Source organism: Colletotrichum karsti, assembly GCF_011947395.1.
Source record: "Colletotrichum karsti strain CkLH20 chromosome Unknown Scaffold26, whole genome shotgun sequence".
Taxonomy (NCBI): Eukaryota; Fungi; Ascomycota; class Sordariomycetes; order Glomerellales; family Glomerellaceae; genus Colletotrichum; species Colletotrichum karsti.
The window spans coordinates 531,083-556,560 of record NW_024065926.1 but is presented as its reverse complement, the minus strand read 5'-3'; the positions used below and the strand labels follow the sequence as shown (position 1 = coordinate 556,560).

The 25,478-nt window shown below is 51.5% G+C and overlaps 8 protein-coding genes across 8 annotated transcripts; 6 read left to right on the top strand and 2 right to left on the bottom strand.

Annotated features, from left to right (window-relative positions):
* Positions 1-1,541: 1,541 nt before the first annotated feature.
* On the top strand, positions 1,542-2,510 carry CkaCkLH20_08096 (phosphoglycerate mutase; the record flags this gene model as incomplete). The annotated part of the gene is made up of 2 exons (XM_038890811.1): positions 1,542-1,868; positions 1,923-2,510. 2 exons carry the CDS (start codon positions 1,542-1,544, stop codon positions 2,508-2,510), a joined length of 915 nt encoding a protein of 304 aa, XP_038743994.1.
* A 222-nt stretch (positions 2,511-2,732) lies between these two features.
* CkaCkLH20_08095 (d-amino acid) lies at positions 2,733-3,928 on the bottom strand (the record flags this gene model as incomplete). The annotated part of the gene is made up of 3 exons (XM_038890810.1): positions 2,733-2,808; positions 2,858-3,394; positions 3,450-3,928. The coding sequence occupies 3 exons, from the start codon at positions 3,926-3,928 to the stop codon at positions 2,733-2,735; spliced, it is 1,092 nt and encodes a 363-aa protein (XP_038743993.1).
* Positions 3,929-5,062: 1,134 nt separating this feature from the next.
* CkaCkLH20_08094 (aminotransferase) lies at positions 5,063-5,891 on the top strand (the record flags this gene model as incomplete). The annotated part of the gene is made up of 2 exons (XM_038890809.1): positions 5,063-5,352; positions 5,405-5,891. 2 exons carry the CDS (start codon positions 5,063-5,065, stop codon positions 5,889-5,891), a joined length of 777 nt encoding a protein of 258 aa, XP_038743992.1.
* A 462-nt stretch (positions 5,892-6,353) lies between these two features.
* CkaCkLH20_08093 (uncharacterized protein) lies at positions 6,354-7,912 on the top strand (the record flags this gene model as incomplete). Its single annotated transcript, XM_038890808.1, has 4 exons — positions 6,354-6,634; positions 6,695-6,791; positions 6,848-7,422; positions 7,483-7,912. The coding sequence occupies 4 exons, from the start codon at positions 6,354-6,356 to the stop codon at positions 7,910-7,912; spliced, it is 1,383 nt and encodes a 460-aa protein (XP_038743991.1).
* Positions 7,913-9,657: 1,745 nt separating this feature from the next.
* CkaCkLH20_08092 (alpha beta hydrolase fold protein) lies at positions 9,658-10,494 on the top strand (the record flags this gene model as incomplete). The annotated part of the gene is made up of 1 exon (XM_038890807.1): positions 9,658-10,494. One exon carries the CDS (start codon positions 9,658-9,660, stop codon positions 10,492-10,494), a length of 837 nt encoding a protein of 278 aa, XP_038743990.1.
* Positions 10,495-10,566: 72 nt separating this feature from the next.
* On the bottom strand, positions 10,567-11,446 carry CkaCkLH20_08091 (uncharacterized protein; the record flags this gene model as incomplete). Its single annotated transcript, XM_038890806.1, has 2 exons — positions 10,567-11,137; positions 11,208-11,446. 2 exons carry the CDS (start codon positions 11,444-11,446, stop codon positions 10,567-10,569), a joined length of 810 nt encoding a protein of 269 aa, XP_038743989.1.
* A 3,727-nt stretch (positions 11,447-15,173) lies between these two features.
* On the top strand, positions 15,174-17,002 carry CkaCkLH20_08090 (vitamin H transporter; the record flags this gene model as incomplete). Its single annotated transcript, XM_038890805.1, has 6 exons — positions 15,174-15,357; positions 15,415-15,467; positions 15,522-15,573; positions 15,636-15,826; positions 15,884-15,953; positions 16,038-17,002. 6 exons carry the CDS (start codon positions 15,174-15,176, stop codon positions 17,000-17,002), a joined length of 1,515 nt encoding a protein of 504 aa, XP_038743988.1.
* Positions 17,003-19,074: 2,072 nt separating this feature from the next.
* On the top strand, positions 19,075-20,877 carry CkaCkLH20_08089 (pectin lyase 2; the record flags this gene model as incomplete). Its single annotated transcript, XM_038890804.1, has 7 exons — positions 19,075-19,376; positions 19,479-19,644; positions 19,729-19,872; positions 19,925-20,186; positions 20,242-20,293; positions 20,350-20,377; positions 20,557-20,877. 7 exons carry the CDS (start codon positions 19,075-19,077, stop codon positions 20,875-20,877), a joined length of 1,275 nt encoding a protein of 424 aa, XP_038743987.1.
* Positions 20,878-25,478: the final 4,601 nt, after the last annotated feature.

Sequence of the window (25,478 nt, the reverse complement as noted above, 5' to 3'; positions counted from 1 at the left end):
TGCAGTTTGCCTTTGCGAGGTGACACATCTTCGTCTAGATTAGGATTGGTGGAATGTGATTTGTGAGATGTGCGGATTGAAAGTTTGGTGAGTTGAGATAATGTCTGATATTGAGAAACTTGATTTGATGGATATTGAAATAGAGAGCGAAATCTTGTAGTTGGTGGCTGTTTTATCTTCTAACGGTATATATAGCATGACTCATCTTCATGCATGTATCTTCCAGTGTATGAGAACATGTCATATCTAAGTCCCTAAAGATTTATGTTTTCGAGCTTCTACAAAGAAACTCACACGCCTTCCCTGGCTTGAACCGCTTGGCCTGTCATCCCCTTTCACTCATGGTCCATCAACAAATCACTTGTGCTTTGTCCGGGTTTGATCCCTTTCAACGATATCCTGTTTTGCACTTAAAAAAACCAAGATAATAATAAGAGCATTGTATTATGTTCTTGGTCATTTTCTGGATTTTCCGAAGGATTTCTCAAGCTCTAAACATAATTCGGCCGGAGAAAGAAAGCTCTCGTATTGTTTAATGACCCTGTCATTAAAACAGCGTGTATATCCCGAGAGACTATTCAAATCAGAACTATGTTGTCTGAAATTGAAATGAGAAAAAGAATGCAAATTCCGAAGGACCAAATATTCATCACGTTACCAATGGTTCCTTGAAAGCGCTGACCAACTTACACTGCGTAAGAATAGTTATAGCAGAGCTCTCAATATATGTCTTTCGTCCCGGTCGTATGTACGAAAATAATTTCTGATCGGTTTTCGTCGTTGGGTGTTGTACTTGTCGCCCAGGGTGATTGAAACTGAGGTTGCGCGGGTACATGTATCATCAATTGCTTGGTTAACCCTGAGAGAGGGACTCAAACCGCCATAACCATGGAGCGAATCAGAACACGATTGCTCAGCCTAAACGAGCCCGTATTTCCCTCGGAATTCTCCAACAATGTATAAGTCAGCAACAGCAACATCGTCTAGGCCCTGTAGGGTCAACAAGGATAATTACTGGGCGGTTAGAACGTCACCTTTGTATGCAGGGTCACGGGAACACAGGGACAGCTCGGAACGGAAGAACTATAGTACAGGTCACGTTGAGATAACGCAGCGAGCGTTTGATAAGGTGAGCGTGAGCGCTCACCGGCGGAGCCAGGACGCTCACCCAACACTACGTTAAGAACACAACGATAGGTTGGACAAAGGAACGGGACTTATATGTAGGATGGACTCGAGTCCGCTCGAGATCAGACTTCTATAGCTCTTCAGCAATCAACTTGTGATTAATCCTCAATCACTTCCAGCCTTCTCTCAGTTGAACGAAGGACTCTACGACCTTGTTTAGGACTTGACTGATCACCAAGCAAGACCTTTGAGATACAAATCTATTCGACCCGCGGAGCCGCACGTACCGTTGTCATTGTGGCAGCCTAACTTACTATAACACAGACCACCCCTGTCAGTTAGCTGGCCGCAACAACACGCTACTTCTTCTTCTTCTCATAGACTCATCCCCACACTCTCCACAGCGACTTAAAATGGCCGCACCGACCAGCACTGTCGATCACTTTGAGTTCACCATCCTACCTGAACATTTCATCAACTACCACGAGGTTGCCAAATCCAGTCCCGGAGGCAAAGCAACGACACAGGCAGGGCTTGGCCTGTTGGATCGGCCCTTCGGAGTCACTGATCGGAACCTGGAAAGGCGGGATGCGAAGCCGTGGGATCGTCTTGCCGCGGATGTCAACCGGTTGAATGAGCAGAGTCCTGATGGGGTTGCCTATAAAGTCTTGTATCTGACGAGACATGGTATCGGATACCACAACGTTCAGGCTGCCAAGGTTGGATCGGATGAGTGGAATGTGAGTTGCATCATCAGATGAATTCCGAGGAGCCAAGGTCCTAACATCTTTTAGCGGTACTGTTCTCACCTTGACGGCTATGGTACCGTCACTTGGCTGGATGCAGAGCTTGTAGACGATGGTGTTCGCCAGGCGAGAGATCTAAGCGCCTTTTGGAAAGCTGCCACGGCGGCCGAAGGAGTTCCCTTCCCGCAATCGTTCTACACGAGTCCTCTTCGCCGATGCCTGGAAACCAGTAAGCTGGTTTTTGGCAGTCTCGTGGAAGAGAAGGGCGGGACATTCAGGCCGGTCATCAAGGAGGGGCTACGGGAGCGCATGACTGACCATACATGCGACAAAAGAAGCTCAAAGACGTGGATTGAAGGGGCCTACCCAGAGTACATCGTCGAACCGGGCTTTACGGAGGAAGATCAACTTTGGAAGGCAGATCAGTTCGAGAACACCAAGAGTCACGTTGCCAGAAAGCAACGGGTTTTGGATGAGATTTTCTCAACTGATCCTAACCAGTTCATCTCGTTGACAGTACACTCCTATGCGATTGGTGCGATCTTACAGGTTGTTGGTCAACAGGAGTTTCGGGTAAGAGAAGGCTCCTCTCTTGCTATTCTCGTTCGAGGCGAAAAGGTGTCTCCATCTACATAGAATTCAGTCTGGATCTCTTTCACCACTTGTTTCTTCATCAGTAACCACCTCTTTGGCTTAGCAGAAAGAAAGTCTCGCTACATCATACCTATCCATGGCTGTTTGGCGTATCTCAATTTCCGACAACAGTCGTGTTGGCCAGTATGCATCGAGGACGGCTTGTGACAACGTCGTTCCAACCAAGCAGATTAGGCATAGTCCGAAATTGCTTTAGTCAAAGACTCAAAGCTTAGCTACCGTGGGACCGCTAGCATCCAGCTGTTCCTGGGCAAGCTTAACGGCGTGTGCCGCCATGCCCCTGGACGAGTTGATCAGTGTAATTCCCAAACGTCTCTGAAGATGCTTACCAAGATGCTTGGTATCCTGCCCCAGAAGCGCCGTAGTTGTGCACAACCAACCCACTTTGACTCTGATCAACCTCAATCCTCGGCCCGCCCTTCCTACCAGGTCTCAAACCAACGCCGTGTTTGATAACCTTCAAGTCTTCTGGGCGGCCGAGTTCAGGTGCCAAAGCACAGCATCTCTCCATGATGGTTTTCGCCAACTCGGGATCCACGTTCTTGTCCCAGTTGCCATCTTGACGACAGCCTCCAAGGACGATACCCCCGGCAAGGGGCCTTTGGAAGACGTATGTAGTGTCGTTGTCAACCCGGCGAGGGGATCTGAAGTACATTCGCTTGAGGGGCTGGATGGGCTGCTCGACGAGCACTGTCTGCCCACGGGTCGGGTACATAGCTTTGTCTTCCACTCCGCCAAGATGATACGATCCCAAGCCGGTGCAGTTGAAGATGGCCTTGACATCGGGCGAGATACGGCCCTCCTTGATGTGCTTGATCCGGCGACGAAGTAAAGTTACCTTCCCCTGCCTGCACTGTTCCAAGAGCCTACGCATCCTTAGTAAATCGAAATGCTTAGTCTGGCCGAATAGGGGAAACTGACCATTGGAGATAAATCTGAGAGTTGATAACAAATGTTGAAGGCAGGTCCAATCCGAACACAGCAATCTCCGGCAACTCGTCCCTTTTCAATGGCACAGCCCCGCCCACTAGATCGTCATACCACAGCTTTCCTGTACCTGAGCTGAGAATTCCGGCATCCTCGATCTTCTGATCAAATATCATCCGTAAGGGAGAGCTCTTGATGCCGGCCTCGGGGACATTCTTGGCGATCTCCTGGAAGCGTTGGAATGTGACTCGGTCAAAACTTTCGAGAAGACCATTGTCATTCGCGGACGAACACCAATTGGCGCCCGCCCATGGGGAACAATAATCGATGTGGTAGTCGCCGGGAAAGTACTCGGCGACAATGGTGATTTGCGCCGAGGGAAATTTGCTTCGGAGGGTGATCGCCGTGGAGAGGCCGATGACGCCGGCGCCGAGGACGACAAAATGCCCAGAGGCGGGCGGAAGTTTGGACATTGCGAAGAAGAGCAGAGACAACTCTTTTTAGACGTTCTTAACACGAGATATCAAAATGTCCCAGACGCAATCCCAATCGCGTTATGACCACCGCGTCAGGCGTTGTTTTGGGGAAAGTTACAAAGGTCCGAGATCGGCGGATGGGAACCGGAAATGGAGCCGGGTTGCCGGCGGCGTGGAATCCACCTGGATCCACATCTCCGCGACCAGGGACTCGGCTCCGTTGCTTCTCATTCACTCATTCCGGCGAGAAAGGCTTTGAAGAAATCTGACTTATTAGTGTTCTGATAATGACATCCCTTAGATTGCGCACAAGTGAGCAAATAATCATTACAGCGCGGATGATTTAATAGCATCTCGGGATTGCCAGACTCGCGGTGTGCTATCAGCTTTCAAAGTCGGTATTTCGCATATCTGGCCCCGCTGTTCGTCATCCAAGTCGACGAATCCCAGGCGGCCGATAAAAAACGCCATCTCCTTTTCCATTTAACATAGATCGATCCCAGCGGCGATGCCACAATCTCTCGTCCCGCATCCACCGCCCCCCTCCTCACCATGAGAGTTACAACTTCTGAACCGAGCTCGTTCATCAACCTCCAGGGAGGATGGCCCACTCCTCGTCTGCATCCTGTCAAAGACCTTGAAGCTGCCTCATCATCGCTTTTCAGTCATGAAGAGACAGCGAAGGAACTTTTGAGATATGGAGCTGGGCTGGGAAGGGCCCCCCTACGCGACCTTATCGGCAAATGGTTGAATGACTTCTATGCGCCGACAGCTGGAACAATCCCAGGCTCACGAATCGGCGAGACAAATGGCGCGTCCAACGGACTGGCAACAATTCTGCAAAAATTCACAGACCCGATATATACGCGCACAGTTTGGATGGTTGAGCCGACCTACTTCCTGGCGTGTCCTATCTTCAGAGACGCAGGCTTAGTGGGACGCATTCGAGGCGCTCCGGAGGGAGAAGACGGTGTTGACTTGGACTTTCTGGCTGAAGCCCTTAGGGATGTCGATGATTCTTGGCCCGGCAAGACATCTCCACCGGGCAAGTCGACTCAATTAGGCTACCCTAAGGTTTATAGACATGTGGTCTATCTCATCCCCACGTTCTCGAATCCTAGTGGCAAAACCATGAGTTGGGAAAGCAGGAAGCGATTGGTGCAGCTGGCTCGGAAGCACGACGCGCTGCTCATATCAGATGATGTGTATGACGTGCTTCGTTGGCCTGCAAACGAGGGCGGGTCCTTCGAAAACTTAAGCAAACCTCCTCCTCGACTAGTAGACGTTGATCGAGAACTGGAAGGCACCTCGGCCTTCGGGAACGCCGTCAGCAATGGATCGTTCTCGAAGATCATTGCTCCCGGTATGAGGCTTGGCTGGGTTGAAGCGACCACTACATTCACGACAACGATCCGGACTGTGTACGTGACAACCTTTCTGCTTCGTCACGGTGTTCTAGCTAACCCATAGCAGTGGTGCCACGGCCTCCGGAGGCGGCCAGGCGCACTTCTCATCTCTGTTTGTCGAGAAGGTCTTACAAGATGGTGCTTTGACCAGACACATAAACGACGTTTTGATTCCTACTTACCAGAAACGGTATTACGCAATGGTCAACGCAATTCGACGCGTTCTGTACCCATTGGGTGTTGAGATTGTTGCGGAACGAAGCATCCAGGAGAGCGGCGTTGCCGGCGGCTTCTTCCTCTACATAAGCTTTGGAGATAGCGGCGCAGACTTCACTTCAGAAGTTTCCCGCGTTGCCTTTGAGGAGCTGAACTTGAAGATCGGCCCTGGTCAGATATTTGGCGTCCCCGACGATCCCCTGAGCGAGGCCAGAGGCAGGGCATCGTATTACAGCGGCGCCCGACTTTGCTGGGCGTGGCATGAAGAAGAGGAAATTGTCGAAGGGATCGAGAGGCTGGCTCTAGTCGTCCGAGAGGTGCGGAAGGCGACAAGGTAGTACACGCTCTCTCTCAGCAGGAATGTTATGTGAAGGCATTCGGGCCGTTTGCTGCAGCTAATGATCGAATCAAGAGAGAGTATTGAGGAAAGTTATCAACAGATCCTCGTCAACTCAATATCAAATCATTTTCCTCATTGGCAGATCTCTTGGGGCCGGAGCTCGGATACCATGCCCGGGCCGGAGGCGTTGTCCGGCCGAAAGTCTTTCGGCTCATTGTTGCGCGATCCGAGGATGTCGTAATATCGGTTACAAATGGTGGAAATTCGTTCATCCTGCAATCCACATTTAGGTAATAGAAAGCACGCAAAAGGCAACTCCCCGCGAGCCCCCACTCTCACCCCAACTTCTCCAGATTCTATCCGGGGTACTTAAGGCTCTTCCGCCGAAAACAAATCTGAAAGACTGCATCTCTCCGGCCTCTGAGATGTCCCGATACTCTCCCGAAGCTCCGCGCTGTGAATGATGGGGAAAGCGACGATGCCACCGCCAAGAACTGGGACGGGTGGACAGGCTGACGGCTCACGCGACACCGCCGCCTCCGGCCCGAGCCCGGAGGTGGGGCCCGAACGCCACCCCGAGCCCGTCGAGATCGAACAAGGCGTAACTACAATTCCGGAGACCGATGCCGTGGCAGACGACTTTCCCGAGGGAGGCAGAGAGGCCTGGACGGTACTGTTCGGGTCCTGGTGTGTTCTCGTGTGCACCTACGGTCTCGGTAATAGCATTGGCGTTTTCCAAACGTACGCATTCCTTCTTCAGTTCAAAGTCGGTTTGGTCTTCAAGTTACTGATTCTGACTAGTTACTACGTCAACCATGCGCTCCGCCAGTACTCGTCATCTACAGTGTCATGGATCACCAGCTTCATGCAATGGACGATGAACTTTTTGCCCATAGTCGTACGTTTTCCTCTCTTCACCGGCTTTGTTGACATGCAAGCTAACTGTAAGATCAGTGGGGATTCGCGTTCGATAAATACGGCCCCAGATGGATTCTGTTCGGCGGAACCATTACCTACGTATTCGGCATGATGATGGTATCCTTGGGCACTAAATATTATCACTTCTTCCTAGCTCAAGGCATCGTTTGCCCGATCGGGGCCAGCGCTGTGACCAGTGCCGCAATGTCATGTCTCGTTACCTGGTTCCACCGGCGCCGTGGCACTGCCTTTGGTATGATGATGTCCGGCTCATCATTCGGCGGCATTATTCTGCCTATTATGATCCCCAAGATGATCGACCGAGTCGGGTTCCCGTGGGCTATCCGCACTGTTGGCTTCATGTTTCTGTTTCTGCTCACGATTGCCAACTTCACGATCAGATCCCGCCTCAAGCCGGAGAAGAAGCCGGTAGATATGAAGACATACTTCAAGGGCATCCGTGAGCCAACCATGATGTCAACTGTATTTGGCCTTTTCTTGGTCTTTCTAGGTCTTTTTGTTCCGTACAATTTCGTCATTCTTCAAGCCAGGGCCCAAGGGATGGATGAGGACCTAGTCATTTACCTGTTACCAATTATGCATGCCGTCGGGTAAGCGATTAGCACCCCCTCCCCCCCAGTTTCAGCAACCTACTAACCGCGTGGACACAGGATCGTCGGACGAATTGTGCCAGGTCTCCTGGCAGACAGGATCGGCCGATATAACATCATGATATTAATCGCCACACTCACCGGAATTGCCTGCCTAGCCCTTTGGGTCCCCATCAAGAACGACGCCGGCATCCTGGTATTCACAGCAGCCTTTGGGTTCTGCTCATCGGGCCTGACATCCATCGGACCAACACTCATCGCACAAATCTCCGACATAAGAGAGATCGGTGCTCGCACGGGGACCGCCTTCGCTTTCCAGTCCTTTGGTGCTCTCACCGGCAGCCCAATTGCCAGTGCGATAGTTGACGCACGCGGGGGCGACTATCTCGGACTGCAACTATTTTGTGGCTTGTCAATATTTGCGTCGGCAGGCGTTTTTGCATCAGCGCGATATTTCCAGGCGGGTGGGTTCAAGATGAAGAAGGTCTGAGGCAAGCATCTCATAGAATTCGCCTCACTGAGGCGCGAAAGCCGAATATCATGAGGAGTGCTTGATGAGTTTAAATACCCATTTTGGAATGCAGTCATTTTAGTCACCTTTGATGGGCGTTCATGACTCACGCCTCGAATCCGAGTCTGATCATTCAACACCCGAGTCTGATCGATGAAGTGTGTGTGGAGGAGCTTGGGCTATTACCATTAGAGATCAAACATGACATATAAACCGAAGTAATGCCTATTCGCTGGCCCTCATTGAATCACTCTCCCCGGACCTTTGTTTTTCATTACACATATTCATCATACGACTTATCGTTTTACAGCGTTTCACTATCGTCAAACAGCCCAGATAACTACTAGCAAGGTATCTTGATAGGCCCATAAGCAATAACAGTCGCAATGGAAAAGGCTCCGAGAGACTTCTCACATCAGCATCGGCGAGTGGCTCAGCCTTTTTTAATGGGGCGAGCAAAAAATATTCGTGTAGTGTTATCCTGAAAACTCAGTTCACTAATCACGACCTATTTGCCGGTTGTTTATTGGACCCATGGATGAGTCGTAATAAATGCAATGGCAAGTTCGAACCACCTTGGTATTAGTCAAACAACCGAGTCAAGTGGTGAACAATGGAATGGTGACTAGAAGATCGGAAGAACATGGACCTCACGATAAATCATATGGAATGTCTACGAAGGACTAGTACTTCACCTCATCGGGTCACAAATCCTGATCATGTTCACATGATACGCTGCGATATGTGTCAACCCAAAGCTTGAACACTGAGACGCTCGGCACTTGCATATGGTAAGTCGTCGCCGAAAGAATTGGTTTTGGGCGACGCTCCTGGCACAGCGGATGTGGTCATTGCAGACACATGGCATACTGCTTCACGGGTCTTCCTTGTATCAATGGGATGACTCGCGTGCCTCTCAACGCTGCGTATGCTTAATTTGTGGAGTTTACGCACATATTCTTGGCCGAGAACTCCGTCCCGTAGAATTCTGCTCGGCCGCCCGCGTGGGACTGTGGGCGCCCGTCTTCATGAATGCAATGGTGAACTAAGTTTATTGCACACGGGCAGGTGGGGGAGGGGCAAACGAAAAGCCCCTTTCAGCTAAGGAGGATTTCTCGGGAGTAGTTGATACGCTTGTGTTTGCTGTGAGGTTTTGAGGGGCCGTGGCATGTGAGCCTATCTTGACGGTATTAACTTGCAGCTGCCGTCATGAAAGCCATTCTCTGCGATGTTGACGTTCTGAACAGACCCTTCGTATTGCAAGCCGCTTCGTCAAGATCGAAGAAGCTTGAACATACTGCACGAGGCATATTGGAAAGTTTGGGCACATCTGAGGGAACTTCTCCAATCGTTCGAGAACCCCACGGTTCCTCGCAAATGCCGAGCAGCGTTCGGGAGTACCGCCACTGCGGAAAGGTGCCAAGAACTGTTTAAACCTTATCCCATCGTATGCTCCGTTCGGCGGCTCTAATTCGTCATGCAGACACCAAGTAGATCTTGTTTCGAGGCTTCAAAGAGATTAAACAGTTGATTTGACTCCATTAGAAAAGGAGTTGTTGACTTTTACTACTGTACATATAAGTTACTGCGCAAGAAGCCATGACAATCAGATAGCCAAAGATTCCAGTCTTCGCTTGAGTCGTTTGACCCAAAGTTTGTCTTATTTCTGAACGCTCGTTCTTTGTCACTCGTTGAAACCATTGATATACTATTATTACTCCACGATGCACGTCAGACCAATCGTTTCCCTGGCCGTTGCCACTCTGGTGGGCATGGCCTCGTCTTCATACACCACCAAATACCTAACCGGAGCGTCTAACAACACGATCCAGGTCTTGGTCGAGGGAAACGGCCCAGCACTACTTGTCTGGCCCTCTTTCGCTCGCGATAGTATCGAAGACTTCCATGAGTTTTCCACCGCCCTCGCCGGAGCTGGATATCGCGTCCTTCGACCTCAACCCCGTGGGATGGGCGAGTCAACTGGTCCCGTGGACACCACTTGGGGTGAACTGGGTGCCGACGTCCTCTCAGTTATCGACACGTTTGGCAATGGAAAGGCAGTTGTCCTTGGCCATGCCGCTGGCCAACGCGTCACCAAGTACATGGCCGCAACCTACCCGGAGAAAGTACCTTCGATAGTGCTTGCATGCATCAGTACTGGTCTTAACCCCAACGCCACCATCAGCGCCACGGCGACCATTGCCAGTAACTACACCAACTCGGTTGAGGATAGACTGGCCGCCTTAGAGCTGGGCTACTTTGCCCCTGGTCACAATGCCTCGGTCTGGTTGACGGGATGGTACCCGGAGGCCGTCGGTGCTGTATCCGGCACCGGGGTGGATACACTCGGGGCAAACACCACCCAGATTCTGGACGTCATTGCAACTCTTGATCCTTGGAGGAAGGAGGATCAGTGGAACTACACCACTAATCTGGCTGGCAACCGTTCTACGATGGTTTTCGTCGACGACGCATCTCATGCGTTGTTCCCCGAGAACTTACAGGGGCTTTTGGATGTTTTGCTGCCGTGGTTGAAGTTGCAGACCTCTTCTTGGAAATAGGGGCTCTGAGTTAGGTTTCAGATCAAAGATTCTGCCCAGTAATTAGGAATACTATATCTTGAATTCCGCGATCTATCCTGCTGCCCGTGCTTCTGAACCACGCGACTCTACTCTCGGCGGCGATCCCTCTGGTTGAGCAATATCCGGAACTGTCTCGAAATGCAAGCTGTGCCCCTCTAACTCTTCGTTGAAGCCGCGCTGAACTTCCTCTCTCTCTCTAACAGTGGGTTCTTTCTTGGCAGGGTTGCCCTCAGCAAACGGACTGATCAGCTGCCTGACGTATCGATCGACTTCCAGCAACCGTCCTGGATGCCGCAATCCAGTTTCTGTCGCCTCGTCTTCGTTCGTCGCGGTCATGGTTGCTGTCCCAGTCTGATGATCCCTCAGACTAATTCTACCCAGTTCCATCATGCTTGGAAGGTTGTGAGTGCTCTCGACCTTCACTTCGTGTGTGACGAAGATGAAATTGTTCCACGTCTTAGTAACCACCGGCCAAAACACTGGTATCGATGCGAGAACGAGGGACAGTCGGTTTTCGGTTTCGCCGAGCAGGATGATGATCGGGAATACTCTTGTGGGGTCTGGCTTTTGGTTCGACGTCGCTTTGTTGGCAACTATGCGTGCTGCGGCAATTGCGTTAATTCTAGAGATTAATGGTTAGCCATTGAAAACAGCATGCCGGACATGAACGTTGTGAGGTACGGGTTTCGTACAGTACTCCGAGGAATAGCAGTCCAAAAAGGCCGAGCTTTGTGCGACGTATGGTGTCGCTGCTGAACAACAACGGAATAGGAAGTAGAAGAATCAAGAAGTCGAGCGCCATATTTGTTGCATTGGATGCCACCACGACGTTGTAAACCTCTATGGGGTTGGTCGAGCCGTAGCCGTAGCAATCGGATTCGGTTCCCAGGCGGAAGAATTGGTATACAGGGTAGCAGGGGAACCAGGCCATGAAGGAAAAGACGAAGCCCCATACCGAAACGATAAGAATTAAACACAAGGATATTAGCCTCAGACCAGGCATACGGTCTTTGAACAGTCTAAGGTATTGTAGAAGGACGGATAATTTGACTAGGGCGTTCGACATGGAAAACGATGCGTTGGAGATGTAGAAAAGCTGCGTTCGAGGTGAGCTAGTTGCGTTCTTTGTTAATAGTTCTGAGGTTGCGAATCTGACCATGAAAAACATCTCTCTGTCCCTGTCGGGAACCTCTTTTAGAGGGTGGCCCAGGCCGTGATTTATCGCTGGTATCATGTTAAAATCAAATAGCTCGTTTCCGTTAATGCAAAAGGTCTAGAAAGAGGGTCACACTTACAGAGGGAAAGCCCTATCGCGCTCACCGAGCCAGAAATCTTTGGTTTATGCCGTCAGTCTTCATCGCCCAGCTGTATGGTGCAAGTGAGATGTTACCAATGCAAGCACAACCACAAAGTCGTCCCATCCAGACGTGCGTGTGACCCAGACTCTGGTATATATCCTTAGACCGACACAGAACCAAGACAGAGCCTGTAAGCGATGAGTAACAAGACACCCAGCCAACGTTAAAGGACGCGCACCAAAAACGAGGCGATAACCGCTATGATGGTCACTTTCCGATTTTGAATCGGTAGACCTTCGTCAGTGTAGTCCGATGGGAAGTCGCCGACACCGCTGAGGTTCCCGAACATAGTCGTGGACATGCATTGGGGACTTGATGAGGCAAATGGTCTCTTAGAAGAAAAGCATTGCTCACACCCTGAGTCGGTTCATTGCTTCAACGGGTGATATATTGCCTATGAATGATAAAAGATACGTACATTCAAATGGGCTGATGTTGTAGCTTTAAGGGATCGCCGAGCTGACAGGTCTTCACAGAGTTTCCTCCCCAAAGTTTCATCCTCGTCGGGTCCTAGTGGTCTCGTTTGGTGCAGCCATTAACTCCGCACGCGCGTCAGAATGACTCGCCTTCTCGCCGTCCCAACAAGCACATCGGCTCCGGCGTGCATTCATGAAGCTTATTTGGTTGTCGCATGTGAGGAGCCGGAGGAGTAGGGCGTCCTGACAAACCTAATGCACGCTGCCCGTCAGGTACATCCATGTCGACACCGTTGGTTATTGTTTGTCAGTCGAATAACTATCAAGAGTACAAAGTTTGGGCTTCGAGGTGGTGGGAGGCCGGTCTGAAATATGGGATGAGCTGGACTACTGCGGTGCTAGGCCAGCTCCCCCTCACGGAGCCTCCGTCCGGCGGCGCCGTAATGAGGCTTTTGCATCATATTTGGCAGGTATTACCCGGGTATTCATAGGCGGAGGATCAACGACTAGGAAAAACGCTCCGTGGAAACTGGAACCATGACAGATAATCTTGAAGTGCGAACTGCCGATTCGGAGTGAACGTAAGGCTAACATGGATGCCTCGGATCGGAGCGGGAAGCTCGCGCCCCTCATCCGCTTGGTTCGTCCATGAGACCAGAGCTCTCGACATACTGCAAATTCTAGGGTGGCTTGACATTGTCGAGACTTTCGACGTTCACTGTCAAGCGGTCTACACTTCATCCCGCGTGGGCGCCTGACTTGCCGCATTTGGCCATCGACCGAAATTCTCCCATTTTCATCCGAGCCGTGATAAGTTGGCTCTTTCCTCCAAACTTAGAATCCGTTGCTTCACGTGGCGAGTAGAAAGTTAAGTCCTAGCCCATGCGAAGCACTCGTATTGCTGTGTTGGTGCCAGCATTCAATTTCCATGGAACCCGTGGAACGCATCAATTAACAGCCATTGCTAGTATTCGCATAAGACGGGCACATTTTGATGATCTATCATTGAGAACTGATCTCCACATCTTACTCACGCAGTGTATTTCCAACACGTTTCATCTCCTTTCATATGAGGCAGCTACGGGGTGTAAGCTAGCTTGCTCAGTTCCGGCACCATCGCAGGCCGGAAAAGACACGTATGAGACTATGAGCAGTCCGCAACCAAATTCGGAACTATGATCTCGAATGACTTGAGGGATTACTTAATGGGCTTGATTTGGCTTAGCTTTCACATTCTGCTGTGAGCTGTTACCGCAGCACTTACTGGAGAGGATATATCATTCATCACTTGATGCCGTACTGTGGTTGAACTTCATCACGAACTCTCACCCCTTCGTCTTGGATGTCAACTGCATCACCGCCGCTAAATAGACATAGCCGTTTTCCGACTTCTCGAGAACGCATCCGGGACATTGAAAAGTCAGTTGTTTCGCGGCGTTACTGAAAGTCTTTGCAAAATCGTGTCATAGCGAGATCAAAGATTGAAACGAGTGTACCGGAAACAGCTTTCAGTCTCTGATATTGAGAACGGATGTCCATTCACCGCCGGCGGGGCCGGTACTCTCTTCGGGGGCCTCACCCGCTAGCCCCACCTCGGCTTCAATATTGGGTTGCTATCGTCATTGTCGGACCGCCGGCCTCGGTCCTCAACTGGGCCCCTTCCACCCGACGCCGGAGCACTTGCCTTGCTGCACCTCAACGACGAACGTTGTTGGGACAAACAAGTATAAGTCGGCAGACTGTCACAATGGCTATCCGTACATGTTGCACGCGTCCGAGGGTGAGAAATCTTGTTAGGAGGTATCAACCCTCATGTATGGGTTGAATGCAAGGTAATACAAATATAAATATGATGAAGTTCTGACACAATCTTTTACAAGCACATATTGTCTGATGACTTCCAGATGAGGATTGTCTGACTCATTATGGTGGTCTTGAGCTCGCCTCTTGAACCACTATTGACTAAGATAGTAGAAGAGGCCACTTCGGGGTGCTCAATAGGTGATTACACCTCGAACAGCGTATTGAAGGCCATTCCCTTCAGTTCCAGATCTGGAAAACATGAAGTTTACCCAGTTGGATCTTAGCATATCAGTCGCCTTGCCCGGTTAATCAACCTGTCCTGAGATAACAGCGGACGGCTGACAACCGGCAGTTTCGACTGCAATGCCCAGATCTCAGCCGGATGAAACTCAGATACTACTCCGGCCTTTCCAGACCACGAGGCCTTTCATGACCGTGCAGCAGTTCGCATCCCCTTGCATGCGCAACCATTAAGACCGGCTTGCTGACAGGTCTTGGCATCCCACCCGAACCGGCCCGGTCGGCGCACAGGCCAGCCGGGTCGCCGCTCCGGCCCCACTTCCTCGCTGGTTGTCGATACCCGGGTTGAATTGAACGAATCGCGGCTCGCCGCCAAGGGCAGTATCGGCCGTCTGCTGGTATGAAAGAACCCCGCTGATCAAGCACCGTATCTTTGGAATGTGGAAACGCGGGGGTGACTGAGCTACTGTGGGACCGTAGATAACATACAGCAGACGTCGTAGCAAACCTCTAGCGGAGAGATAGGTTCGCCTTGGAGATAACGCGTAGTCTTGGGATCCCGGCCGTGTCGCGGAGTTTTGACTCTGCGACTCCCAACGAGATAACCAATGCGGGGTTGCAGATACGCGGCATACGCCAATCCTACGGGCGGAAAAGTGATGGAAGACTGGGCACGGTGGCAGAACAAATGCCGAAACGATCGCCAACAACAAGGATAGATAAATAGTTATAACATGAGAATAGCCACGCTCCTGTTTCGGTCTTAAACTGAGTTGCCTTGCCCGGATTGAAGTTTGCTGCACTCTCGTTTTCTAGATTGTTTGCGACCTTTTTGCCCACCATGGCCGACATCAAGCCGAAGGATGCTCCCGACATTGACAACGCCGATGCCGATATGGCGGAGGCGTACACGACGAAAGTGAACCTGTCGGAGTACGAACTCGAGTTGGAGCAGGCTTTGCAGAACTACGTTCCAGACTCCGCGGCTGAGAAGGCTTTGGTGAGGAAGTTGGACATGTACATGGGTTAGTTGTCCTTGGCTCAAACCCACAGATTCATCGTTTCTGACAAAACATGCCTAGGCCCGACGTTATGGTTCATGTACATTCTAGCGTATATTGACAGACAAAATATCGTAAGTTGACTAATCAGGGTTCTGGCATGGACATTCACTCACAAACATGGGCAGGGCAACGCCAAGGTGGCGGGCATGGAAGCCGACCTCAAGCTTAGCGACTCTCGTAAGTCATTGCATACGAACGAAGAAGCCAACTTTGCGGAGTTCCGTCACTAATATGCGCAGAATATGCCATGCTGCTTTCGATCTTCTTTATCGGTTACCTCATCTGCGAAGTCCCATCGAACATGATTCTCACACGGTCCCGGCCGTCTTGGTATCTGCCCGGTATCATGATGATCTGGGGGTCAATCTGCGCAGTCATGTCTGTTGTTAAGAATTACGAAGGCATGCTCGCTCTTCGATTCTTCTTGGGTGTAAGGACAAGTCCAAATTCCCCTGGATGAACATTGTTGCTGACGCTCTCGGGAAAGTGCATCGAGGCAGGTTTCTTTCCGGGCGTGTTATATGTCATGACTTGTTGGTACAAGAAGGCAGAAATTGGTGAGTCTTTCCGTTGCCGGCGGTAGATGCCAAGACCCATAAATCGCCCACGATGTCCCATGGTAACACGAAATTGCAATATAGGAAAGCGGTTCTCGATTTTCTACACCGCAAGTGTCTGCTCAGGCGCCGTCAGTGGCCTCCTGGCCGGGGCCATCACTGGTAACATGGAGGGCGTTCGTGGAATCCGAGGATGGAGATGGCTCTACCTGATCGAAGGTGTCTGCACCGTTTTCTTCGCGATCGGGCTGAAGTTCATCTTGCTCGACTTCCCAGAGACAACGAAGAGATTCTCATTGGAGGAACGGCAACTTGCGGTGGTCCGCATGATTCACGACCGTAATACGACCGCGGCCAGACATGGTCAACGTCTCACACACTGGCAGTCGCTGAAGGCGGCTCTGGCCGACCCCCGAACTTACATCTTCATGGTGCTCTTCACCATGGACCTGGGGTCTTGTACCATCTCCTACTTCATCCCTACCATCGTCAAGCAGATGGGATACACGTCGGTCATGGCGCAGTACATGACGATCCCGATCTGGATGGTCGGTGCAGTGTTCTTGGTCGTCCTATCCTACACCGCAGACAAGACCAGCGACCGCCGATGGCACATCACGGGATGCATGGGTCTCAGCTTCATCTGCACAATCGTCTGCGTGACGGTCTCCAACCCGAAGGTCGTCTACGCCATGCTGTGCTTCTACATCGCTGGTCTGTACACCGCTCTGCCGCTGATGCTAAACTGGACGTCGGAAACCATTTCGCTTCCGGCGGAAAAGCGCGCAGTCGTCGTGGCCCTGGTCAACTCCGTCGGCAATCTCTCGGCGGTCTATGGGAGTCGGCTTTGGCCGTCGTCGGACGGGCCGCGGTTCGTCAAGGGCTTCGCAACCACTGGCGCCTTCACGGGTTTTGGAACGATACTGGCCGCGCTCATCCCGATCATTTTCGCTTACTTTCCCAAGGAGGGTCGTACCAAGGCCGAGCGAGACATCTTGGAGCGCGAGAGGGAATTTGTTGAGAATACTCGAGTCCCTGGTGAAGTCTAACAGAATAATCGTATGAGTTGGGCTGCTGGGGAATTACGAGCTGGGCCAGACTATGGGGGACGTTGCTTTTGGACCACAGGAGCCCGTCTGTAGGGCGGAGTGAGGGGGTTCTGGCCAGATAGGCAATATAAATATATGAAATGCAACTTTGGGTGGTATTTGACGAGTTCTGACAAAGCCGTGTTCCATGGAACCGCATTTCCGTCAGCGGAAGGTCTCTTGTCGATCGCAGTCTCACAGACGGACTTGCTGTGCTTGATTTCTGGAGCTGACGCTCGCTTCTATCCGCCTATCTGACCGCCGATGTTGGCCGTGGTGCCGGCAAAGTCGGCCGAGATCCAATGTCACTGATCAAAGGGGAAGATGCCGGGAATACTGGGCTTTAATATGGGCTGGTCCACTGAGTTTCCATCTCACCGGCTCGGGCGATCCTTTGAAGAATTGAACGGAGCCACCTTTCACCCACTTTTAAGACACATCAATTTTCCATGTGGCTCGTCCATTCCATTCTCCCGGAAACTCGAGAGATTCGGCATTGAATGGGGGCATCTTGTGGGCTGGGCTTTGAGGCTCAATTTGATTCTTGGCATGCATATCCTTGGGACGACCTCGGCGATGCGTCCCGGCATGGCATGCACATCCCTGGAAGCTTGGATTGGACGTCGTACGCGAAATAGCACAAAGTATTCGCGCCGGTTCCCTCACCACACACCGCTTAACCCTTTCAAGCAAGTCGCCTTCCCGCGCCATCCTGACTCAAAACAAATCAGGGGAACACGCGGATAAGCAAATAAGCAAAACAGTCTGCAATCTCTTTTACTTTCTCATTTTCCCCTATCCGCAGACCATGACCCTGGCAGCTGGGAAGATGTCGGGAACGCGTGGGAAGCGTAAAAGCAATTGCCAGTCAAGGGAGCTTGGGCCAGAATGACTGGAGAACGATGTGAGTGATGCGCGAGCCGCGGGTTTATGCTTAACAGATCATATCCATATTGAGGGAGACACACAATGTGACGGAGAACGACCGAGGCTAAGTTGCAGAAGCTTCTTAGTTTGTTCCAAGCCCCCATTCTCTCATTCCCTCGGTGTTCTTTGGGGGCTAGGCCCCGTGTCCAATGCCGAACCTTCCACGGAAGAATATGTTTTGATTGCGAGAATGCGTCTTCACGGGAAATTCGAACCGTTTCATCGGAACGACTTACGGGGGCATGTAGAGCGCGCTACTGTGCCTCCATGCGCATCTCGCCTGCTTACCCCATGTTGAGTGGCGGAAATACCTACGATGAGAGACATTGCAGACGGGCCCACGAGCCTTTACAGGGCCATTCTGCATGCGCTAGACGTGAAGTGCCGTTCGTGACAGCTTTCTGGCACCCCGTGACAAGCATTCAGGCAACCTGGGTTCCATCACTGGCAGTCTCTAGCCCCGGCTCTGCCCCCTCCACGTGCCCTACCAGCGGAGACGTGCAATCAGTCACTTTTGATGCTCATTGATGGAAGACTATAGCAGCGGTCTGACGAGCTTGTTATGATGCTCGATTCGGATGGTGCCGCCGGTGCTATCACCAACAACCCGGCGCCAACGGGCAACTGGGGTGACGTGGTAGATGAAGGGGTTACGGAGGACTTCAAAACCCCACGAATCAGTGGACCGACTCCACCACTCTATCCCTTGAACAAGTCGGCTCCGGCACGCACGCCATGGGATTCACGCAAAGTAGTGTGGGTGGTCGTTGCCTTCCTCCTCGGCCGATTACAGATTCTGGCCCTAGAGGGCTAGAGCCGAGAGAGGAGATGTTGTAAGATGAAGCCTATCGTTGGTGGGGGTTTCTTCGTTCTGTGCAGGGCGGTTTAGGGGGCGAAGAGGAACGGGGGACTAAGACACGCGAAACCGAGCTCAGAGATGAGAAACCAACAAACATATATCGTCGACCTCAGCCGGCTCTAATCGACTTGGAAGATCCTTTCTTTCTCCAGCAGCTTTCGCTCTTCACAGTCTCTCTTTTTCACTACCGACTCCTCATTCGTTCTTTTGTATCTACAATTCTGTTTCGTCCCGAAAGCTTCTAAACATGCGTTCTACCATCCTCACCGCGGCACTGGCTGCCATCGTTCCCCTGGCCTCGGCCGCTGACGCCGTCAAGGGCGCCGCTGAGGGTTTCGCCAAGGGCGTTACCGGCGGTGGATCTGCCACTCCCGTCTACCCTTCGACTACCGCAGAGCTTGCCTCTTACCTCAAGGACTCTTCGGCCCGTGTTATCGTCCTGACCAAGACCTTCGACTTCACCGGCACCGAGGGCACCGCCTCCGAGACGGGCTGCGCGCCCTACGGCACTGGATCTGCCTGCCAGGTTGCCATTAACAAGGACAACTGGTATGTTTGATTCATCAACACGAGTCTGCTTGACCTTGGAAAGATCGAAGGAGCAGATGTTGCCGGGTGAAAAGCAGAATATAGGCTGACTTGAAATTCTAGGTGCACCAACTACCAGCCTAACGCTCCCAAGGCACGTATTTTCTCATTCGATATCCGTACATTCTCTCCCCAATCGGCCGATGGTGGATCTTGGAATACCGTCCGGGGCCGCCGGGATGCTGGACGGCCTCGCACGTACCACCGGATCCGGGCTTCGGACCAAGCGGTGACTTGTCATCGCCGAGTCGACCCGGCCAACCACCCTTACTTCGGGCATAACAGTTCAGGACTATCAACTAACAATTACCAGGTCTCTGTCAAGTACGACAAGGCCCCCTTCAACCCTCTCATCGTTGGCTCCAACAAGTCCCTCATCGGACAGGGCTCCAAGGGTGTCATCAAGGGCAAGGGTCTTCGCATTACCAACTCTGCGAAGAACGTCATCATTCAGAACGTGAGTATGCGCTCCCCTTGTATTCGTGGAAATATTTCTAACCAGGTTTTAGGTCCACATCACGAACCTGAACCCTCAGTACGTCTGGGGAGGTGATGCCATCTCTCTGGACGGCACCGACCTCGTCTGGATCGACCACGTCAAGACCTCCCTCATCGGCCGTCAGCACATCGTCCTCGGCAACGGCGCCTCCAACCGCGTCACCATCTCCAACAACGAGATTGACGGTTCCACCTCCTGGTCTGCCACCTGCGACAACCACCACTACTGGGGTATCTACCTGACCGGTAGCAACGACATGGTCACCGTCAAGGGTAAGCATTGCTGCAGACAAGCATTCACTCAAGCATCGCTGACCAGGACTTGAAGGCAACTACATTCACCACACCAGCGGCCGCGCCCCCAAGATTGCCGGCAACACGTAAGTCATCCCTCATCTACACTTTCGAACGCTCTGAATCTAACGTATTCACTTAGTCTGGCTCACGTTGTCAACAACTACTTCGTAAGTTCTTGCCGTTTGATGTTCAAGAGGTGTGGGATCGCAGCTGCAGTGCCCAGTTTTGCTACTGGGCTTTTGGCACAAGCTGGTAGTAGTCTGGCATCATGCATCTTCGCAGCCGCTATGGACTCCTCTTGATTACAACCCAAACGTCTGCAAGAAGACCGCTAACATATCGTCAGTACGACAACACCGGCCACGCTATGGAGGCTGACGCCGGAGCCAAGGTCGTCCTCGAGGGCAACGTCTTCCAGAACGTCAAGGCCGCCATGCAGACCGGTCTCGCCGGCAAGGTCTTCTCCAGCCCCGACTCCAACACCAACGCCGCCTGCTCCTCCGGTCTCGGCCACGCCTGCCAGCTCAACGCCTACGGCAGCTCCGGCTCCCTCACCGGCTCCGACACCAGCATCCTGTCCAGCTTCTCCGGCAAGAACGTTGCTGCTGCCGGCACCGCCAACGACGCCAAGGCTGCCTCCACCAACGCTGGCTTCGGCAAGATCTAAGCTTATGCTGGTGATCATGGTTTGGCTCGGGGAATCGAAACTGCTCGGCAGTTTCAAACACAGGGGAATGAGGGGATGAGTCGGGACACAAAGGTGGCCGACAGATTCATGTACATATCTTAACTTTTACCGTCGAGGACGTAAATACAATGCTTGATGCATCACGCGTAGTCATTCCAGTTTTGTCCTCTAATTGAATTCAACTGCATGATATTGATTCAGCCTACTTCAGTGCCTTCTTGTTGTTCTTTTCGCAGGTATTGAGCACGCGATTGATGACTGTGTACGTAGTCTCTTCCCATTCTCCCAAGTGTCTTGGCTATCTGAATACCCGAGGACATACTCAGACATTCCAGTTAGAATAGACCTTAAGCAAGAAAGGGTCTGAAAGACCACAAGCGTTTCGGTTCGTCACCCCGGCAAAACGTCTTCATGCCATCCATTTCGATTTAGTTGTCAATCCAAAGCTTGACTTGATTCCCAACATCTAGCCTCTTCATACGAAAACAGACGATGGAGCAAAGGCCAGTTGGTGCTTCCCGTTCTTTCCTACTCCCTGACAGAAAGGCAAGATCCGCGCCCAAATCATTTCGACCAAGAACGTTTCGAGCACCTTCTGTTGGGTTGTCTAAAGACAGCTCTTTCCCGTGTGAGATTTCTGTGTCGGAAACTAAAGGAGTGGAAGGCACACATCATGCGATGCATCAGCAAATGCGTTATCCATTCCCTTTCCCAGTTGCCGCTTGAGCAGATCTCCACTGCTATTCCAACGTCTCGCCTCTTCGTCCAACCTCATCTTGTATGCAGTAGCAGCGCCAGCTACGTGATTCAAGTTTTTCTAGTCAAATAACTACATATCACCAGAATCCAGCTTTTTTCCTCTTCTTTACGATCATCGTTGTTTCATTCTGGCCTCGTACGCGGCTTCCTCTCACACGCATCCTCTGGAGACTGGCGGTCGCATTCCTGGGCTCTCGCTCTCCCGACGACGCGTTCCATCGTTCTTCGACTCCCTCGGCGCATCTCGCGTTGTTGACTCACTTGTCGACGTGTACGCTGGAACATTTCTTTGCACGCAGACTTCCACGTTCCATCATCATACCCTGAATCTGCTTTTCAAGTCATTGGAGGCTGATTCAAGATGGCCCAGCCACTGCAGGTAAGTTTGACGCCAAGCACGTACTTTGAACAGGCTTGAGAATTGACATAACCATCACGAAGCGCATCACGAATAACCGGGCGATGGATTTTGAATCACCCACCTTGCCCGCAATCATAAAGGTCCAGGGCGAGTTCCTTGGCGAACCGAACACCCAGGTTTTCAACAGCGACGAAGCCTTCCCGCATCAACCAGACAGAGCTTTCTTTTGGCGTGTATCCATGTATACTCCCGTCAATGATCATTGCCTCATTTATTTGGACCTTTTATCGACTTTGCGGCAAGGTTTCGAACTTCTTGCCACAGTGGTCATTCCTAGCCCAGACATCAACAGCATCACAGAAGACGTATTGGACTCTGGAGCGTTGAAGACCATCTACCGGGCATTTGACGAAATGGCGAACCCATCATTGCCAGCGACTATAATGACTCTAACATGCAGAAGGCTATCGTGGCTCGATCGCCGGAGTTGGAATAGTCACGAGTACTGGCGGCCGGTGGATGACCGGTTGCGGGACATGAAATCCAAGTTTGAGAGCATCACGGGCGACATTACACTCACCATCTTCTTTCCCATCAAATCAGACGATTATGCCCATAAGCTTGCCACTTGGATTGCATCACTTCAAAAGTCTCGCAAAAACGAGCATCGGCCATCGGGCACGTTTGGGGCACTTGGTACCAAAGGCCAAAGAAGCCGGGTGCTCGATCAGAACCCTAGGTCTGCTCCATTGCCTGACTGTTTTGCATCGGCAAAATCGACACCCCAATTCTGGTCGAAGGATCAACACGTCGTATACCTCCAATATGGCCTAGCATACGACCATGCGCATCGAATACGCCTCAGTGAGGCAGCCAGCGGGACTTTCAAAGCAGCCGTCATCCCGTTGGATCTCAGCAGCACTGCAACCCACAAACAGTACCTCATTGTGCTGGAGCTCGCCGCAGATGACGCCCGCCTCGTGCGCAGTGTCAGAACAAGCATATATCTCGGGCCTCCATACTCTCAGGGCGCAGAACACCCGGAGGAATGGTTTGAAATAAGGCGATTTTCAGCGGCCTCATCTCTGTGTCATGATTCCCGTCAAATCTACGTCGTATCGACGCCTGCGTCACACAACAATGGCATCCTTCAGCTTCCGGCGCCCTCAGACCCCTTAGACAAGCGTCATTTTCCGATTCACGAATTTCGTCGCCGTCTCCTTGCCGGGAAATTTGACCGGGACGTCAAGCTGAGACCAAAAACACCCGATGAGGCTTTTCAATCGCAAGCCAAAGCGCTCCAGCAGCTACTGGGTCCCAAATCAGCAGATGGCTCAGTGCACGCCAGTCAGGGCTGTATTGATGCCATTAAAGATTATCGCACGATGAGACCGAGGAATTTGCGCCGTCTTGATTCCAGGATTCCCGCCATTCAGGAATTGCTGTCCTCTACAAAGAATCTCCCAGAATGGATTCGCAGTCACGTCCAGGCGCTGTCCAATGAGCAGCAAAACGTCATCAAAACCAGCGCATTCTCTCGGTATTTCTTCATCCCGATCGCGGGATGTCCAAGTTCGGGCAAGACGACGATATCGATGATCATGACACTTTGGGCTGCAATGAACCCACTTCGTCGCACTTTCAAAAAACAACAACACGAAAGGTCGACGGCAAAATTATGCCCTACAGAGGGCACTGATAAGAAGGACCATGCACAGGTCCTACTGCAGGCTTCCAGCCACGAGGTATGCGACAACATGTGTCTGAGATACACCCAGATGGCAAAGAAGTCTGCCCAAGCTTGCGAGTTTCGCGTCATTCGTCTCCTTGACGAGGATGAGAACTTGGCAAGCGGTGTGATTCGGGAATGGTCACAGCGAACCTCGAGTATCGATACGAGCAGTGTCAAAGCTGACACCGAGCCTGCAATTGATGAGATCCAAAGGGTTGCTCAGCTCATTCCGCTTCATCCCCTCGAAGCTCACAATACAAAGGTCCAGGAGCTGACCTTGGAAACTTTCATTGTCGATGGCCTACTCAAAGACAATGACTTCTCAGAAACCGAGAGGGGCCTGCGGAAAATGCTGGTTGAACACCCTATTCAAACCCTTGCCGTCGATGCAACTTTCCAAGAACAGGTTGAACATCTTGCTGGCCACATTCTGTCTACGGCACATGTCGTGGTGGGCACACCAGTCGCTGTGTCACACTCAAGGGTATCTCGAAACTTTCACGCCGACATTTGCGTTCACGAGGTGGCCGGCCGGGCCAGGGAGACCGATACAATGAGTCTCATCGCTGGTCAAGATCCCCTGGCGTGTTTTGTCGTTGGTAACATCGACAGGCAAACGCTACCTACCTTTCTCCGAGGTTCCACCAAGGAGGAGGGGATCGAAGTCCACAACCCTTTTGCTGCTCAACTAGCAACCTCACTTCTCCAAAGAATGACTCCATGCGGTCTCGTAACCAACTGGCTTCCCATTGACCGGAGAATTATCAACAATATCGTTGACACAGTTGCATGCGTATTCTACAAACAAAAAGAGTGGGGAATGAAAACCTCGTTGAACGAGAATACTAAAAAGGCCTTTCGGAGGGTCATGAGAGAGAACTACAACGAGCATCACCATGGAAGTGTGGTCATGCTGGACATTCGCGGTTTTACATAGATCCAAAACACAAGTTTGGACGGTATATACAGCACTCGCCATATTGAGGAGGGCATTTGCTTTCTTGAGCGACTTCTCGAACCTTTACGGGCCGCCTTCCTTCGCGATCATCCCGAGGGCGAAGGCCGAGCATTCACAGCTGCTGTGGTTGCGCCCTGTCAGTTCAGAGTGACTCAGTGGAAAGCCGCCATCGGCTCTGCAGGCATACAGGACATTGAGAGTTTCACCTTGGATGGCATGCGCGGTATTGATCGGGAATTCGTTCTTGTCGATCTTTCCAGATCCAGAAGATTCACCGGGTCCATTAGAGAAAGGGACTATCTGACAGTAGCTCTCACTCGGGCTAAGTCCTGCATGTGTGTTTTGATCGACACCAGTACCATTGAAGTGTCAAAATCAGGCTATAGACTCAGAAGAGTCATTGCTGACTTCGAATCAAGGAAGAGCTTCACGCTTGTGGCAGACAGGGCTTCTTCTGGTTGAAACAAGATCTGGCAGTTGTCACGAGCTTGCGTTCTTAACGGTCGTATGAGTTAAGAGACAAAATTAGATGAAACTGTAGGGTTCATGAGTTTGGATATGGGAAAGGCTGCCGAAAAGCTGTCATGCAGGAAGAAGCACCTGGGGATTGGAGGAATCTGTATGGCTGGACCACAACAATGGGAAGACTAAGAACCATTAGTTGGGCAACACACAGTAACGTTTTAATGGTACCCAGTAGTCTATGAACTTGCAATAACTTGAAGGTGTGAAACATTAGGCTCCCTCATTGGTACTGAAGTTATGACAGC